At 40.1% G+C, this 15,081-nt stretch overlaps 1 protein-coding gene across 1 annotated transcript in view; it reads right to left on the bottom strand.

Annotated features, from left to right (window-relative positions):
* Nucleotides 1-15,081, bottom strand: part of UBR2 (ubiquitin protein ligase E3 component n-recognin 2) — a 127,179-nt gene that overhangs the window by 3,607 nt on the left and 108,491 nt on the right. Inside the window, exons 36-43 of the mRNA XM_032140517.2 lie at nucleotides 12,643-12,739; nucleotides 12,335-12,402; nucleotides 10,347-10,482; nucleotides 9,666-9,756; nucleotides 7,877-8,007; nucleotides 6,712-6,820; nucleotides 3,593-3,649; nucleotides 1,847-1,924 (exon numbers count right to left, since the gene is read on the bottom strand). Coding sequence (XP_031996408.1) covers nucleotides 1,847-1,924; nucleotides 3,593-3,649; nucleotides 6,712-6,820; nucleotides 7,877-8,007; nucleotides 9,666-9,756; nucleotides 10,347-10,482; nucleotides 12,335-12,402; nucleotides 12,643-12,739 — 767 coding nt within the window. The remainder of the gene's footprint in view (nucleotides 1-1,846; nucleotides 1,925-3,592; nucleotides 3,650-6,711; nucleotides 6,821-7,876; nucleotides 8,008-9,665; nucleotides 9,757-10,346; nucleotides 10,483-12,334; nucleotides 12,403-12,642; nucleotides 12,740-15,081) is intronic.

The raw sequence follows: 15,081 nt of genomic DNA, 5'->3' as shown, positions 1-15,081 counted from the left end.
TGAAAAAACCAGCCTAGAAAAGAATTCTGCAATATCAAGTAAAGCCAAAGAAGTGTATATCCCACAGTCTCTGCAAATTTATTCCTAGAATCGGAAATAGGAAACACCTTGCACATATATACAAAGACCATGTAGGAAACACTCAAAAAAATCAGTAACTGGAGAAAAAAAATAAATAAAATCATCAATAGGAGAAAAAGATAAAACGGTGCCACTGCCATATAATAAAATACTATAGAGCAATGAAAAATCAATAAAGTTATAAACATCAATACAGATAAATCTTAGAAACAATGCTGAATGAATGCAAAATCGGCTGGGTGCAGTGGCTCATGCCTGTAATCCCAGCACTTTGGGAGGCAAAGGTGGGTGGATCAACTGAGGTCAGGAGTTTGAGACCAGCCTGACCAATATGGTGAAACCCCGTCTCTACTAAAAATACAAAAATTAGCCAGGCACAGTGGTGTGCACCTGTAGTCCCAACTACTTGGGAGGCTGGAGAATCACTCGAACCTGGGAGGTGGAGGTTGCTGTGAACCAAGATCACACCACTGCACTCCAGCCTGGGCAACAGAGTGAGACCCCGTCTCAAAAATAAAATAAAATAAAATATAAAATAAAATAAAAATAAAATAAAACATGCAAAATAACAATATATGCTGCTCAGGAATAGAAACCTATATAGTTAATGTATAGCAATGGAATGCTTAATGTTCCATTTAGAATAGTAGGTATCTTCAGAGGGAGGAAAAAGAGGCAACAGAGAAGAGACAGCTGGGGAGCTTCAACTGTCTAGGTAATGTTTAAGCTCTTACATTATTATATTCTTCTTCTTTTTTTTTGAGACAAGGTCTCGCTGTCACCCAGACTAGAGTGCAGTGGCATGATCATGACTAACTGCAGCCTCCATCTCCTGGGCTCAAGTGATACTCCCACCTCAGCCTCCCCTATTACATTATTCTTTATGCTGCTTGTATGTTAAATATTTGATACTATATTAAAAATTACTGCCAGGCGTAGTGGCTCACACCTGTAATCCCAGCACTTTGGGAGGCCGAGGTGATACTAAAAATACAAAAAAAAACTAGCTGGGAGTTGTGGTGCATGCCTGTAATCCCAGCTACTCAGGAGGCTGAGGTACAAGAATCACTAGAATCTGGAAGGCGGAGATTGCAGCAAGCCAAGGTTGCACCACTGCACTCCATCCTGGGTGACAGAGCGAGACCTGTCTCAAAAAAAAAAAAACAATTACCAAGGCCTGTTATTACTTTAAGTGCAATTATTAAACATTCATGTATCAAATTTGCTTCTCCTACTCCCATTCCATGTCTTATTCTGAAACATAGTGAAATGATGCTTTTATAAGTTACATAGTATGGAGTACTACAGATGTTATTCTTTTTTTTTGAGACAGAGTTTTGCCTTTGTCACCCAGGCTGGAGTGCAATTGCTCGATCTCAGCTCACTACAACCTCTGCCTCCCGGGTTCAAGTGATTCTCCTGCCTCAGCCTCCCGAGTAGCTGCGATTACAGGTACCTGCCACCACGCCCGGCTAATTCTGTATTTTTAGTAGAGACAGGGTTTCACCAAGTTGGCCAGGCTAGAACTCCTGACCTCAGGAGATGCATCCACCTCGGCCTCCCAAAGTGCTGGGATTACAGGCGTGAGCCACCGCGCCTGGCCAAGTTTCTTCTTTTTTTCCTTTTTTCTCCCTTTTCTCTCATAAAGTACTACAGATACAATTTCTCTACCCAAACAAAACAAAGAACAACAAAATCCTTCAAATTCTTTGTAGAGAGGTGTTTCCAGTGGCAGGGAATGTTCAATGCTAATAGCAAAACTTACGAGAAATTGGATGCTTGATTAATGAGGCTGCTGTAATCCTCTGGAAGGTTTATTAATTTGTTAGATTCTCTTGGATATCTGAAAAAAGGAAAAATTAAAAAACGCTCCATTAATTTAGGTCATATTATACTACGAGGCACTTCTATATGCACATACCTGCCTAGCCTGGGTAACACGGTGTGGTCTTTCACTACTTTACCCATTGCCAAGACAAGAAATGGAGTTAAACTGAAGGGGGGATTATTTTAGACATTTATTTATTTATTTATTTTGAGACAGAGTCTTGCTCTGTCACCCAGGCTGGAGTGCAGTGGCACGATCTCGGCTCACTGCAACCTCCACCTCCTGGGTTCACGCCATTCTCCTGCTTCAGCCTCCCGAGTAGCTGGGACTACAGGCGCCCGCCACCATGCCCAGCTAATTTTTTGTATTTTTTTTTTTTTAGTAGAGACGGGGTTTCACCGTGTTAGCCAGGATGGTTTTGATCTCCTGACCTTGTGATCCACCCTCCTTGGCCTCTCAAAGTGTTGAGATTACAGGTGTGAGCCACTGCGCCCAGCTAGACAGTAGTTCTTAATCGTATCAAAATCACTTGGGGGAATTTTGAGGGGATAGACATGCTAGGGCTTTAACTTTAGAGAAATTAGATTCAGTAGGTAGTGGCCTGAGTATTTTTTTCAAAAGTTCCCAAAGTTATTCTGATGTATACTTCTAGTTGACGATTACTGTTCCATTTATTAAGAGTTTTCTGACGTCAGAATGGAATCACATGAGATTGTGATATTCAACCATTTTTGACTTATAAAAACTGACATTTCATGTGGTCCAACCTAATAAAATTGGGGTGTTATTTCTGGATGTGTAAAAGCAAACAAATAGGACAGATAATCTCTAGTCTTCTGACTTTTATGGACGATGTATTTACCAGAACTAAGAGATATAGGTTGAGTATCCCTTATCTGAGATGCTTGGGACCAGTAGTGCTTTGGGTTTTGAATTTTTTTAGAGTTTCGAATATGTGCATTACTTCTGTTTGGATTCTGTAGTAAAGCATGCTCTACCAGATCATAACAAATGCATCTCAATTGTTAATCCAGGTTGAGTATCTCTAATGTTAAAACCTGAAATCTGAAATGCTCCATAATTTGAAACTTTTTGAGGGCCAACATGATGCTTAAAGGAATGCTCATGGGGACATTCCAAATTTCAGATTTTTGGATTAGAGATGCGCAACTTGTATAGTAACAATTGAGACACATCTTTTTAGGATCTGGTAGAGCACACTTTACAACAGAATCAGAATAGAATGTAAAAAGAAATGAAGAAAAAATAATTATAAGAAATGACTGGCCATGATTTGACTGATAGTTATTGAAGGTGAATGACAAGTATGTGGAGCCTCATTATTTCACTCTTCACACTTCTGGAGTTTTCCCATAATGAAAGAGAGAAAAAAATAGAGCTAAGAAAAACCTAGGAGCCGCGTTATATTTTTTAAAGCAAATATCCTAAAATATAATAACTTTATTTCCTTTCTCTGCCAAGAATGTAGTATATTTATGATCATAATTCTGACTTTGATAGACTCTCATCATTACATTAAGAAGAAAATATGAAGGCAACATATCTTAACCTTTTGGAATCACTGAAGGCTTGAGAAGTCAGTTTCTGAAGGAATACGGCACTTATATCCTGATCCCACCCTTTCTCCCACCTCAATCAAGTTTTTGAGGATCCTTAACTTACCTTATAGCATCTCTTTCACCTTCTAGATATCTTTTAACTTCACTGTTATGGCACCAACTTTAACGTAAACAGAGGGGAAAAAACACAAAACACTTTTACTTTTAAAGGGTTAGAACTAGAATTTTCTCCCCTCCATAGCCAATAAGAGGAAAATAATATTCTTTTCGACAGGCCCCCCACCACCAGCCGGCAATTTTTGTTTTTTGGTAAACGGATTTCACGTGGTCTCGATCCCCTGACCTTGTGACCACCCCGCCTCATACAAGCGTGAGCCACCGCGCCCGGCCCGAGGAAAATAATATTCTTGACCTAACATATTTACTTCATCAAAAGAAACCTGGAGAAATACTATTTTGCCTACAACTTTTAAAATCTGAATATTTTCTAAAAGCAAGAATGATTAAATATATTACAATTTGTGGCTATAAACATCATTATCTTACTAATTTGGATACTCTAGAAAAACTAGTCTATATTAATCTATATTAATGCCAAGCTAACATTATCTGGAGCTAGAACACTCATATTAAAAATAAAACTTTTTTGGCCAGGTGCTCACGCCTGTAATCTCTGCACTTTGGGAGGCTGAGGCGGGAAGATTACTTGATCCCAGGAGTTCGAGACCAGCCTGGGCAATATGGCAAAAGCCCTTCTCTACTAAAAATACAAAAATTAGCTGGGTGTGGTGGCACGTGCCTGTAGTCCCAGCTACTTGGGAAGCTGAGGCAGGAGGATTGCTTGAACCCAGGAGGATGAGCTGTGACTGTGCCAGTGCACTCAAGCCTGGGTGACAGAGTGAGACTTAAAAAAAAAAAAAATTTTTTTTTTAGTGTGGTAAAATATATATAACATAAAAATGACCATGTTAACCACTTCAAAGTCTAATGTTCTGTAGCATTAAGTACATTCACATTGTTGTGCAACCAGCACCACCATCCATCTCCAGAATGTTTTCATCTTTCCCAACTGAAACTCCGTACTCATTAAATGCAAAATTCCTTCTCCCAGCCCCTGGGAACCACCATTCTACTTTCTGTTTCTATGAATTGGACTACTCTAGGTACCTCAGTGAAGTGGAATCATACAGTATTTATCCTTTTGTGACTGGCTTATTTCACTTAGCACACGTCCTCAAGGTGCATCCACGTTGTAGCATGTGTGAGAATTTCCTTTACTTTTCTTTTTGAGACAAGAGTCTTGCTCTGTCACTCAGGCTGGAGCGCAGTGGCATAATCTTGGCTCACTGCAACCTCTGCCTCCCAGGTTCAAGTGATTCTCCTGCCTCAGCCTCCCAAGTAGCTGGGACTACAGTCGTGCACCACCACACCTGGCCTAGTTTTAAGACTGAATAATAGTCCATTGTGTGTCTGTACACACCACATTTTGTGCATCCATTCATCTGTTGGACATCTGAGTTGGTTCCATCTTTTGGCTATCATGAATAATGCTGCTATAAATGTGGGTGTTTATTATTGATCTGAGTTCTTGCTTTCAGTTATTTTGTAACCTGTACCTGGAAGTGGAATTGCTGAATCATAAAGTAACTTTATGTTTATCTTTTTGAGGAACTATCATGCTGTTTTCCATAGCGGCTCTATCATTTTCTATATCCCATGCACAAGGATACCAGTATACCAGTTTTTCCACATCCTTGTAAACATTTGTAATTTTCTTTTTTCAAAAAAGTAATAGCCCACCCAATGGGTGTGAAGTGGTATGTCAGTGTGATTTCCCCAGTGACTAGTGATGTTGAGCATCTTTTTGTATGCTTTTTTGGCTATTTATCTTCTTTGAAGAAATGCCTATTTAAGACCTTTGCCTATTTTTTAATTGGGTTTTATTTTTGTTGTTGTTGGTGTTAAGTTGTAGGAATTCTGGATGTATATAGTCTGGATTTTTTCTTTTGATACAGGGTCTTGATCTGTCATCCAGGCTGGAGTAGAATGGCATGCAGCTCACTATAGCCTCGACCTCCAGGGCTCAAGTGATCCTCCCACTTCAGCCTCCTGACAGGTGCATGTCACCATGCCTAATTTTTAAATTTTTTGTAGAGATGCGGTTTTGCCATGTTACCCAGGCTGGTCTTGAACTTCCGGGCTCAAGTGATCCTCCCACTTCTGCCTCCCAAAGTGCTAGGATTACAGGAGTGAGCCACTGTGCCTGGCCTATTCTGGATGTTAATCCCTTATCAGATACGTAGTTTGCAAATATTTTCCCCCGTTTTGTGGACAGAACAGCCATATATTTAACTCAGTCACTAACTTGACATGGTTGACAGGCCAATTTCTCTAGACTTCAGTTTTCTCAAATATAAAGTTGAAGGTATTGGACTAGATAGCCTTAAGGGTTCTTTCAGCTTTAAAAATCTATGAAAAGCTGAGTGTGATGGCATGTGCCTGTAGTCCCAGCTACTCAGGAGGCTGAGGTGGGAGGAATGTCTCAGCCCAGGAGTTCAAAGGCAGTCTGGAAAAAATGGCAAAACCCCATCTCTCAAAAACAAAAACAAGAAAAAACCTATGGAAGAGAGTCCTTAACAAGTAAGTTCATGTAAGGAAATCAACACTTCTACCACTATTCCCCTTCCATGCAAATTTGTTTATGCTATTCACTAGCTTAGCAAAAAGTTTACTGAAAAGCCAGATCCTTAGCTAAAAAGGCCTGCTCATAGGCCGGTGCGGTGGCTCACACCTGTAATCCCAGCACTTTGGAAGGCCGAGGCAGGTGAATCATTTGAGGTCAGGAGTTCGAGACCAGCCTGACCAACACGGTGGTCAAAAAACTAGCCGGGCATGGCGGTGTATGCCTGTAACCCCAGCTACTTGGGAGGCTGAGGCAGGAGAATTCCCTGAACCCAGGAGGTGGAGGTTGCAGTGAGCCAAGATCACACCACTGCACTCCAGCCTGGGTGACAGAGCAAGACTGTCTCAAAACAAAACAAAAACAAAAGCAAAAACAAAACAAACAAACAACAACAACAAAAGGCCTACTCATTATAGTTTGAATTATTTGTGTTGAATTCTACCAGGGTCATTACTTGAGAATTTTGCTACATATGTGGTAACTAAAGTTTGGTTCCATAGAACTATTTAATACAACGAAGAAAAGTATATAATCATTACCTTTCAATCAGTGAATTCATTATCTCACTATTTTCTTGAAAAAGGCAAATAAGGTTGTTTGGTAGGGAAAGATAGTTACATAAATGTTCAAAATGGCTTGTTCCAGGAACTGCAAATGAAGAACAAGAAAAGAGTACATATAACAACTAAGGGCATATTCTGCATGACAGTTAAGCAATAGCAGAGCTTAAAAAAAAGGATGAAAGAGTTCCAATTTGCCAGGTACGTAACTTGTAGGAAGTTAACAGAATGGCACGTGGAAGGAATCCATGGAAAATAACGCAATGCATCGAGTGCAGTCAGGCGACTCCTACATTAAACTGGTCCCAATGTCCTGGTGTCTCGGCTTTATCATTTGCAAAATGGTGTGCCTGCACAATCTACTGCACAGGGTTATTGTGAACACTAAATCATAAAAATAACATATGGGTGCTCTGGAAAAGGATCAACCAATACAGAAATACAAGATGGTTTTACCACGAGACACGGATTTAAATACCAACTCTAATCATCACTGCAAATAATCTGGAAGACTAAACTCTTTTGTATGGTTCCTAGGCAACTAGCTGAATGGAAATGCCAGTGGACAAACTTTCAGAGAGTAGCACTGCATGCAGGTACTCTATGGCCAGTGCCAGGCACTGTGGGATACAGAGATACAGTCAAGTCCACCTTCATACTACTTTTATGAAATGAATCAAAACAGAACATGAAAAACAACTATGAAAGAGCAAATCAATTCCCAAATTAAAATCAGATTTATGTGCAATTATGGGTATTCTAAATTTTAATGCTATGCATGTTTCAAGTTAAAAATCACTTGAAATTGTCAGTTTTCACCTTTTCAAATCTGAAGAACCTTGTTTATGAATAATACATAACTGAACATTTTAACATCTGAAAGCACAACTACGATCTTTACGGGAGAAGTGCTTTGCAGGTGTAAAAACATTTACATAGAAGTTTAACAGTCATTTACTGAGATCCAAATAAATGGAGACATATGCATAAACATACATTTTATGCTATAAATATGTACATCACCATAGTAAATTAGCTATGCTTTGAACTTTTAGTCAATTTTCATTTTTGCAAGTGATCTTTATATTTGCTGGAGTAAAGGATTACAAACTCTCCCTACGTTTTGAAAGAAAGTATAAATTACCTTGAATGTCAGGTGGGGAAGGAACCCCATTTAAGTAATGAAAAAATAAAGCAGAACACTTCAGGAAAGGCATGATTCCAGCTCTGACACTCCTCCACAGATGCCAGCCGGATGGTATTTCTTTCAAGGCACTAAAAAAGAAAAAAAAGATTACTGGGAAATCTACTAAGAAAAGGTCACTGTACTTATAGCATAGTGTGAAAACAGACTTGACTGTCATTTGGAACTGATGGCATCTATGCTTAAAAGGAGTGAGTTAACAGGCAAGTGGGTGTTTGTTATTATAGGACGCCAGGTGTAAGTGGTGACATAGCCTCCAATGCTGTTATTAAATTTTTTGAGATGGAGTCTTGCTCTGTCGCCCAGGCTGGAGTGCAGTGGCGCGATCTCAGCTCACTGCAAGCTCTGCCTCCCAGGTTCACGCCATTCTCCTGTCTCAGCCTCCTGAGTAGCTGGGACTACAGGCGCCCACCACCACGCTCGGCTAATTTTTTGTATTTTTAGTAGAGACGGGGTTTCACTGTGTTAGCCAGAATGGTCTCGATCTCCTGACCTTGTGATCCGCCCACCTTGGCCTCCCAAAGTGCTGGGATTACAGGCGTGATGTTATTAAAATTTATAAAAGTAACATAGTGACATAAAGAGAAAATGTAGAAAATGAAAAGTTGTCCAGGCTGGACCCAAACTACTGGGCTCCAGCAATCCTTCCACCTCAGCCTCCCGAGCAGCTGGGACTACAGGCACATGTCACTGCACCCAGCTCCTAGGGCCATATTTTAAATAGATTTATACTATTTTGGAACACATTCATCACTATATCAAACTATTCCCCTGCAAACACTTAGATTGCCTTCAGTTATTTGCTAATATAAATAATATCAGCATGTACATCTTTTTCTTTTTGAGACAGGGTCTCACTGTTTTGTCCAGTCTGGAGTGCAGTGGTGTGATGGATAACTGCAGCCTTCACCTCCGTGGGTGATCTGAGAAGATAAGACCACAGGCACATGCTACCATGCCTGGCTAATTTTTGTATTTTTTGGTAGAGACAGGGTTTTACCATGTTGGCCAGGCTGGTCTCAAGTGCCTGGGCTTAAGCAATCTGCCAGCCTCATTCTCCCAAAGTGCTGGGGTTATAGGGGTGAGCCACCGTGCCTGGCTGGAGTGTCCATCTTTATATGCCTGTATGTTTTTTTTTTCTATATGTTGAATTATTTTGTTAATGTAGGTTCTCAGAAATGGGATAGTCAAAAACCATTTTTATAGGTTCCTGACTTTACAGATTCTTGACATATATACTGTTGAAAGCTAAGCAAACTACTGAATTGCTATTTGTAGCAAATCATGACTCTAACCATACATGAAATTCTTATTATTTCATTTTATTCCTGCCACTACTGAATATTACCTTAAAAATAAATTATGCCAATTTAACTTGCAGTTTTAAATTCCCATTCTGAATGAGACAACATAAGTTTTAGAGTATCGCCTTTCCAAAGTACATTTGATCTATCCTCTAGTCTCTGCCAGATCCTCTGAGCAAATGAAGGGTTCCACAGTCAAATAAATGTGGGAAGCTCTGCATAATATTATCACCTTTCTCCCAGATTTCCAATTATGTTAGTATATGAATAGTTCAGAAAAGCCCTGCAGATCACTCCACATCTTATTTTAAAAACATGTCAACGGACAACAATTTCCCCTAATTAACAACGAATTCCTTTCTCACGCTATCATCGTCTAGCAATATTTAGGGAAATGCGTTATCATGTAAAGATGACTAACTCACCTTCCCGTATACTGGTGAAGTGTTTTATACAAAGCAAGAACTGCTGATTCTTCTTCACAAGTGGGATTTTCTTGATCCATGCCATTCTCTTCTGAAAGATAAGGAAATACTAGTACTCTGTATTTTCCAATTAAGTGTTATCAAAAGGACTGAAGACATTAAGCTTGCAAATATATTCATAAACTCACATATAACATGAAATATTCCTAGAAAACATGCAAAATTGTAATCCCTCAAGTGGGAGCACAGTATTGATCTCAATCAAACCAAACAGCCAGCTGGCATGTTTTAAGTAAAATCAAATAAATATAGTCTTAAAGTGTATGAAAAACAAGAATTTTGAATGCAAAACATAATTTAATGATGAATTCATGTGGGCATTAACAAACATGTAAGTTAAAACAAAATTGGCATTCTAAAATGTAAAATTCTAAAAGATTTAATTACTATTCTACACAAATATTACTGAATGTATGAAATTAACACTAGAAACATTCACATTACTAGAAATTTTAAGAGGAGAAAGAAATGTTTCAAAACTTTTTGTATAAGGATACACAGAAAAAAATAGCCTTATTCATGTATTATTCTCATCCAAATACCTTTTCCTCTCATACTTTTTTTTAAACTCAGAAAACTCAAGTATTTCCTTCAAGAAACTGACAAAAAGGCAAGAGTTACCTGTACATGAGGTAAGTAAGATCTGTATGATGTGTGCCATAGTAACCAGATGGAAAACGTGAAGGTCTCCAGTGCCAAGGCTGATCCCTGAAAAATCCTGACACTGCAACGCAGGGAATGCAAGCACCAAGCCCACCTAGGCACCAAACACAGGACATCAGACAGATCACCTTTGCTTTCACAGCTAAGCACATTTCCATCTTCTTACTTTTACTTTTATTTTGATTTTTTTTTTAGACAGTCTTACTCTGTTGCCCAGGCTGGAGTGCAGTGGCGCAACCTCGGTTCACCGCAACCTCCACCTTCTGGGTTCAAGCGATTCTCCTGCCTCAGCCTCCTGAGTAGCTGGGATTACAGGCGTGTAACATCACGCCCGACTTTTTGTATTTTTAGTAGAGACGAGGTTTTGCCATGTTGGCCAGGCTGGTCTCGAACTCCTGACCTCAGGTAATCCGCCCACCCCAACCTCCCGAAGTGCTGGGATTACAGGCGTGAGCCACCGCACCTGGTCACATTTCCATTTTCTTACTGTGATCCCTCCTGAGTTCAGCTCCTCCCTTTAAGAAATCTTTGTTCTTAAAGAAAGGGTATCCATGTTAGAAAATCCAATAGGACTGGCTACATGAAATGACTTAAGAGTTACAGGACTCTTGATGGGTACTATGATTTCATTAATCCAGTGGGTCCCCTATACATAGCTTATTGTTAACAAAAACAATATCTGAACTCTCTCCAGGGAGTAGGCAGTTGAAAAAACATGGGTTTTGGACCTATAAATATCTAGATATGAATCCTACCTCCTCCTCTTATGAGCTTTTTTACACAAATTAACATCTCTGATCAGGCCTCAGTTTCCCTATTGGTAAAGTAGACAATATGTTACATGTAAATTGTAGAGATGTAAGTGTGAATGTATGTAAAAGCTGGCAGGTACACAAATGCTAGCTCTCTTGGCCTCCTGCTGTCTGCATGGCAGTATAGGTGGTGGTGGTTTTAGTTGCAGCAATGAGAACAGTAATAGCCAGCATTTATTAGGAATATATTGCTCTAAGTGCGTTACACGGATTAACTCATTGAGTTCTGACATAGTCATATAAGTAGGTACTAACCAACTTAAAGGGGCAGAATCTGAGGTCCAGAGAATAAGGGCACAGCACTTGGGGCTGCTGGGTGTGGTAGTACACTCTGTATCCTGTGCAAGGGAACCCAGTTGAGGTAGGGCTGAGATTTGGCTACCCACTATTTGGATAGCTGTGTGTCTTAGCACCAGGATGTCCCGGCTCAGAGGACATACCTTGCCCTGAATTATAAGGGGCTCTCTGCCACTAAGTGTGACCACAGGGCTGTATCTGCCAGATTTTCGAAAATGTACAAAAGCACTGTATGGGCCAGCAGCAGTGCTTCTGTTTTTTTTTTTTTTTTTGATGGGGTCTTGCTCTGTCATCCAAGCTGGAGTGCAGTCGTGCAATCTTGGTCACTGCAACCTCCGCCTCCTGGGTTCAAGTGATTCTCCTGTCTCATCCTCCTGAGTAGCTGAGATTACAGACGTGTGCCACCACGCCCAGCTAATTTTTTGTACTTTTAGTAGAGATAGGGTTTCACCATGTTGGCAAGGCTGCTCTCAAACTCCTGACCTCAAGTGATCTGGGGTGAGCCTCGCAACGTGCTGGGATTACAGGCATGAGTCACCACACCTGACCCATTGCTGGTGTTTTTATCTCTTTACAGGTTAAAAGCACAGAGAGGTTAAAATACTGACCTCAGCCATAAAGCAAAATAAGAGTCAGAGGATGTCTCAATAACCAGGTGAAGTCTCTCAACTAGGTTCCTAAATAATTTCTTTTTGAGGTTTCTCATAAAAGAATTATACTCAGAAGGGGTAAGGAAATCACATAACTCCTTCCTGTCTGCCACTACACTGCTCACCAAACCTAAGGTAAAGTTACACAGTATGACATAGAAGTCCAAACAAACTGCACAATACCCACCAATAAATGAAACATGTCAATATCTAATATGCATGGAAGTTCCTCATGGCTGTCATTAGGCACCAGTGCTAAAGATTTAAAGAGAAATACATTAGCATATTTCATATGCCAACATACGTTAAAATGCATATAATCTGCTTTAAATTTATCTTCTTACAAGACACATGAGAGTTTATAAGCTAGAGCTTATATATAAGAAAACCAGTACTACTAAGTATTTAATTCATTATTGAGAGAAGCTGTACCATTAAAAACAAAATTTCAGAGGACGAAAAATTACAACATGTTATAAATGTATTAATACTCACATGCAAAAAGTTTACAAAAATGTCCTTGCACCACTGAAAGTGATGCCACTGTCCAGTGTGCTGCGGCAAACCTCGTCAATGATCTAAGACAGTCATCCTAAAATAAAGAAACCAAACCAACACAATTAACAAAAAACCAACATGCAAAGCAGTTCTCTTTCAGGAATGCTAGTTCAGAGCACAGCTGGATGCACAATGAAACTGCTCTAGAAGGTATGGAACTAGATCTATGACATCTCAATGACATGCCTCTAACACAGGATAAATGGAATGGGAAATGTCTAAGTGTATGCTGAATAAATGAAATCTATCTCTTTGCCACCATGTTGCTGCTTTTCTCTGGAAAAGAAAAGAATATAGAATATATGCATCTGACAGAAAGCAAGGGACACTCCCAAGATGTGGAGGCAGGCCGGGAGCGGTGGCTCACGCCTGTAATCCCAGCTACTCGAGAGGCTGAGGCAGGAGAATCGCTTGAACCCTGGAGGCAGAGGTTGCAGAGAGCTGAGATCACACCACTGCACTCCAGCCTGGAAAACAGAGCAAGACTCCATCTCAAAAAACAAATAAACAAGCCAAGATGCGGATGCAGTATTTCTCTATGTTTATCCTAAAGAGATACTCTAAACATGTATCTCTTATGTTTATCCTAAAGAGATACTCTAAAATGTGGATACTCTTCCTTAAAATGTAGAGTATCCTAAAGAGATACTCCAAATATTGGAGAAACTGTCCAAGAAGATGGTGGCACAAATGAGGGTGCCCGCAGCTATTAAAAATTGTTATGAGGACTAAGTAGCAGTAATAAGAAAACTGTTGATTCAAAGAATACAGCAGAAACAAAGCTACATGTGAGTACCAATTGTAATCAAGCATAAATATGCTAATGGAAAAAGATGGATATGTGATAAGTTGATGACTTTTTTCTTCCTGCTTGTTTTCTCATTTTCCAAATTTTCTGTAATGTTTGGTTCAATAAATATTGAGGTCCTACTATATACACTAGGTCTTGGTTCTGAGGATCTTCAAATAAAACCCATTCTCCCTCCTCCTGCTCTCAAAGAGCTTAAAGTCCTGGGGTGGGAAAGGAAGAAAGTGGGGAAGGAGGCAGGCATCACAGATGAGAGGTCTCTAACTCACAGTACATGGCTCAGAGGGCTTTCTAAGGGAAGAGAAAACTTGAACAGCATCTGAAAGAGTAGCAGTCTTCTTAGGGTACTCTAGGCAGAGGAAATGGAATGTGCAAAAGCGTGGGAACTAGCATTGAGGAACTGGCAGTGATTCTACAAGTCTGGACCACAGGGGTAGGAACTGGCAGCAGGTGATAATGGAGAAATAGGTTAAGAAGTTTGTAAAAGTATGAAGAATATGAACAGGATTGCTTTTGAGGAGCCCCTCTAATAATGTATTAGATAAGGGTGAGATTCTGGGTACGATAATCTAGGCAAGAAATGATATGGGGCTGAACCAAACAAGTAGAAGAAGGAATGGTGAGAATTTGTCAGACTCTGCTGACCAACTGAATGTGAATGCCCAGGCTAAATAATGTATCTAGGACGGGAATGGTGGCTCATGCCTGCAATCTCAGCATTTTGGGAGGCCGAGATGGGCAGATCACCTGAGGTCAGGAGTTTAAGACCAGCCTGGCCAACATGGTGAAACCCCATCTCTACTAAAAACGCAAAAATTAGCTGGGCGTGGTGGCGTGCACCTGTAATCCCAGCTACTCAGAAGGCTGAGACAGGAGAGTCGCTTGAACCCAGGACACGAGGCTGCAGTGGGCCGAGATTGTGCCACTGCACTCGTCTGAGCAACAGAGTGAGACTCTGTCTCAAAAAATAAAGACTTCAATTTTCTGGTTTCTCCTGGATGAATAGTGGTGAAATTAACTAAAACAGGGATTATAGGAAGAAAAATTAATTTGGATTGAATTTTAGGTATGTGTAGGAGATACAGGTTAAAAAAATAAAGCAGGCAGAGATAACCTAGGCCTAAGATAAAGATCTGGGTTGGAGATACACAGGTGGGGATCATTTGGATATAACTGAAATCAGAGGCATAGATGGGGCTGATCAGGGAAGAGTATTAGATGGCAGAACTCTGGAGGTTTAAAAATGACAACTGCAGGATGGAGGAGGGAGACCGGGCTTAGAGGCAGGAGCCACAGAGGTAGAAAGAAAGCCAAGAATGTCATAGAAATTAAGAGAAAAATGAGTTTCAGAATGAAGAAGGAATGGAGAGAAATAAAAGTTTCAGAACAAGCAATTAAGTAGAGGTTTCAAAGACAAGGGCTAAAAAATGCCCACACAAAATGATAATCAGGAGATCATTTGGTGAACTTGGAAAGAGATATTTCATAGAAGTCAGAAAGTGTTAGAAGTGGAGCCAAATTGCAGGAGTTGAAATATGAATGGTTAGCAAGAAAGTGGAGCTAGAATA

The sequence above is a fragment of the Hylobates moloch genome, unplaced genomic scaffold, assembly GCF_009828535.3.
Source record: "Hylobates moloch isolate HMO894 unplaced genomic scaffold, HMol_V3 SCAFFOLD_20, whole genome shotgun sequence".
Classification (NCBI taxonomy): Eukaryota; Metazoa; Chordata; class Mammalia; order Primates; family Hylobatidae; genus Hylobates; species Hylobates moloch.
Note: the sequence above shows the minus strand (reverse complement) of the source record. Positions and strands in the feature narration are given on the sequence as shown.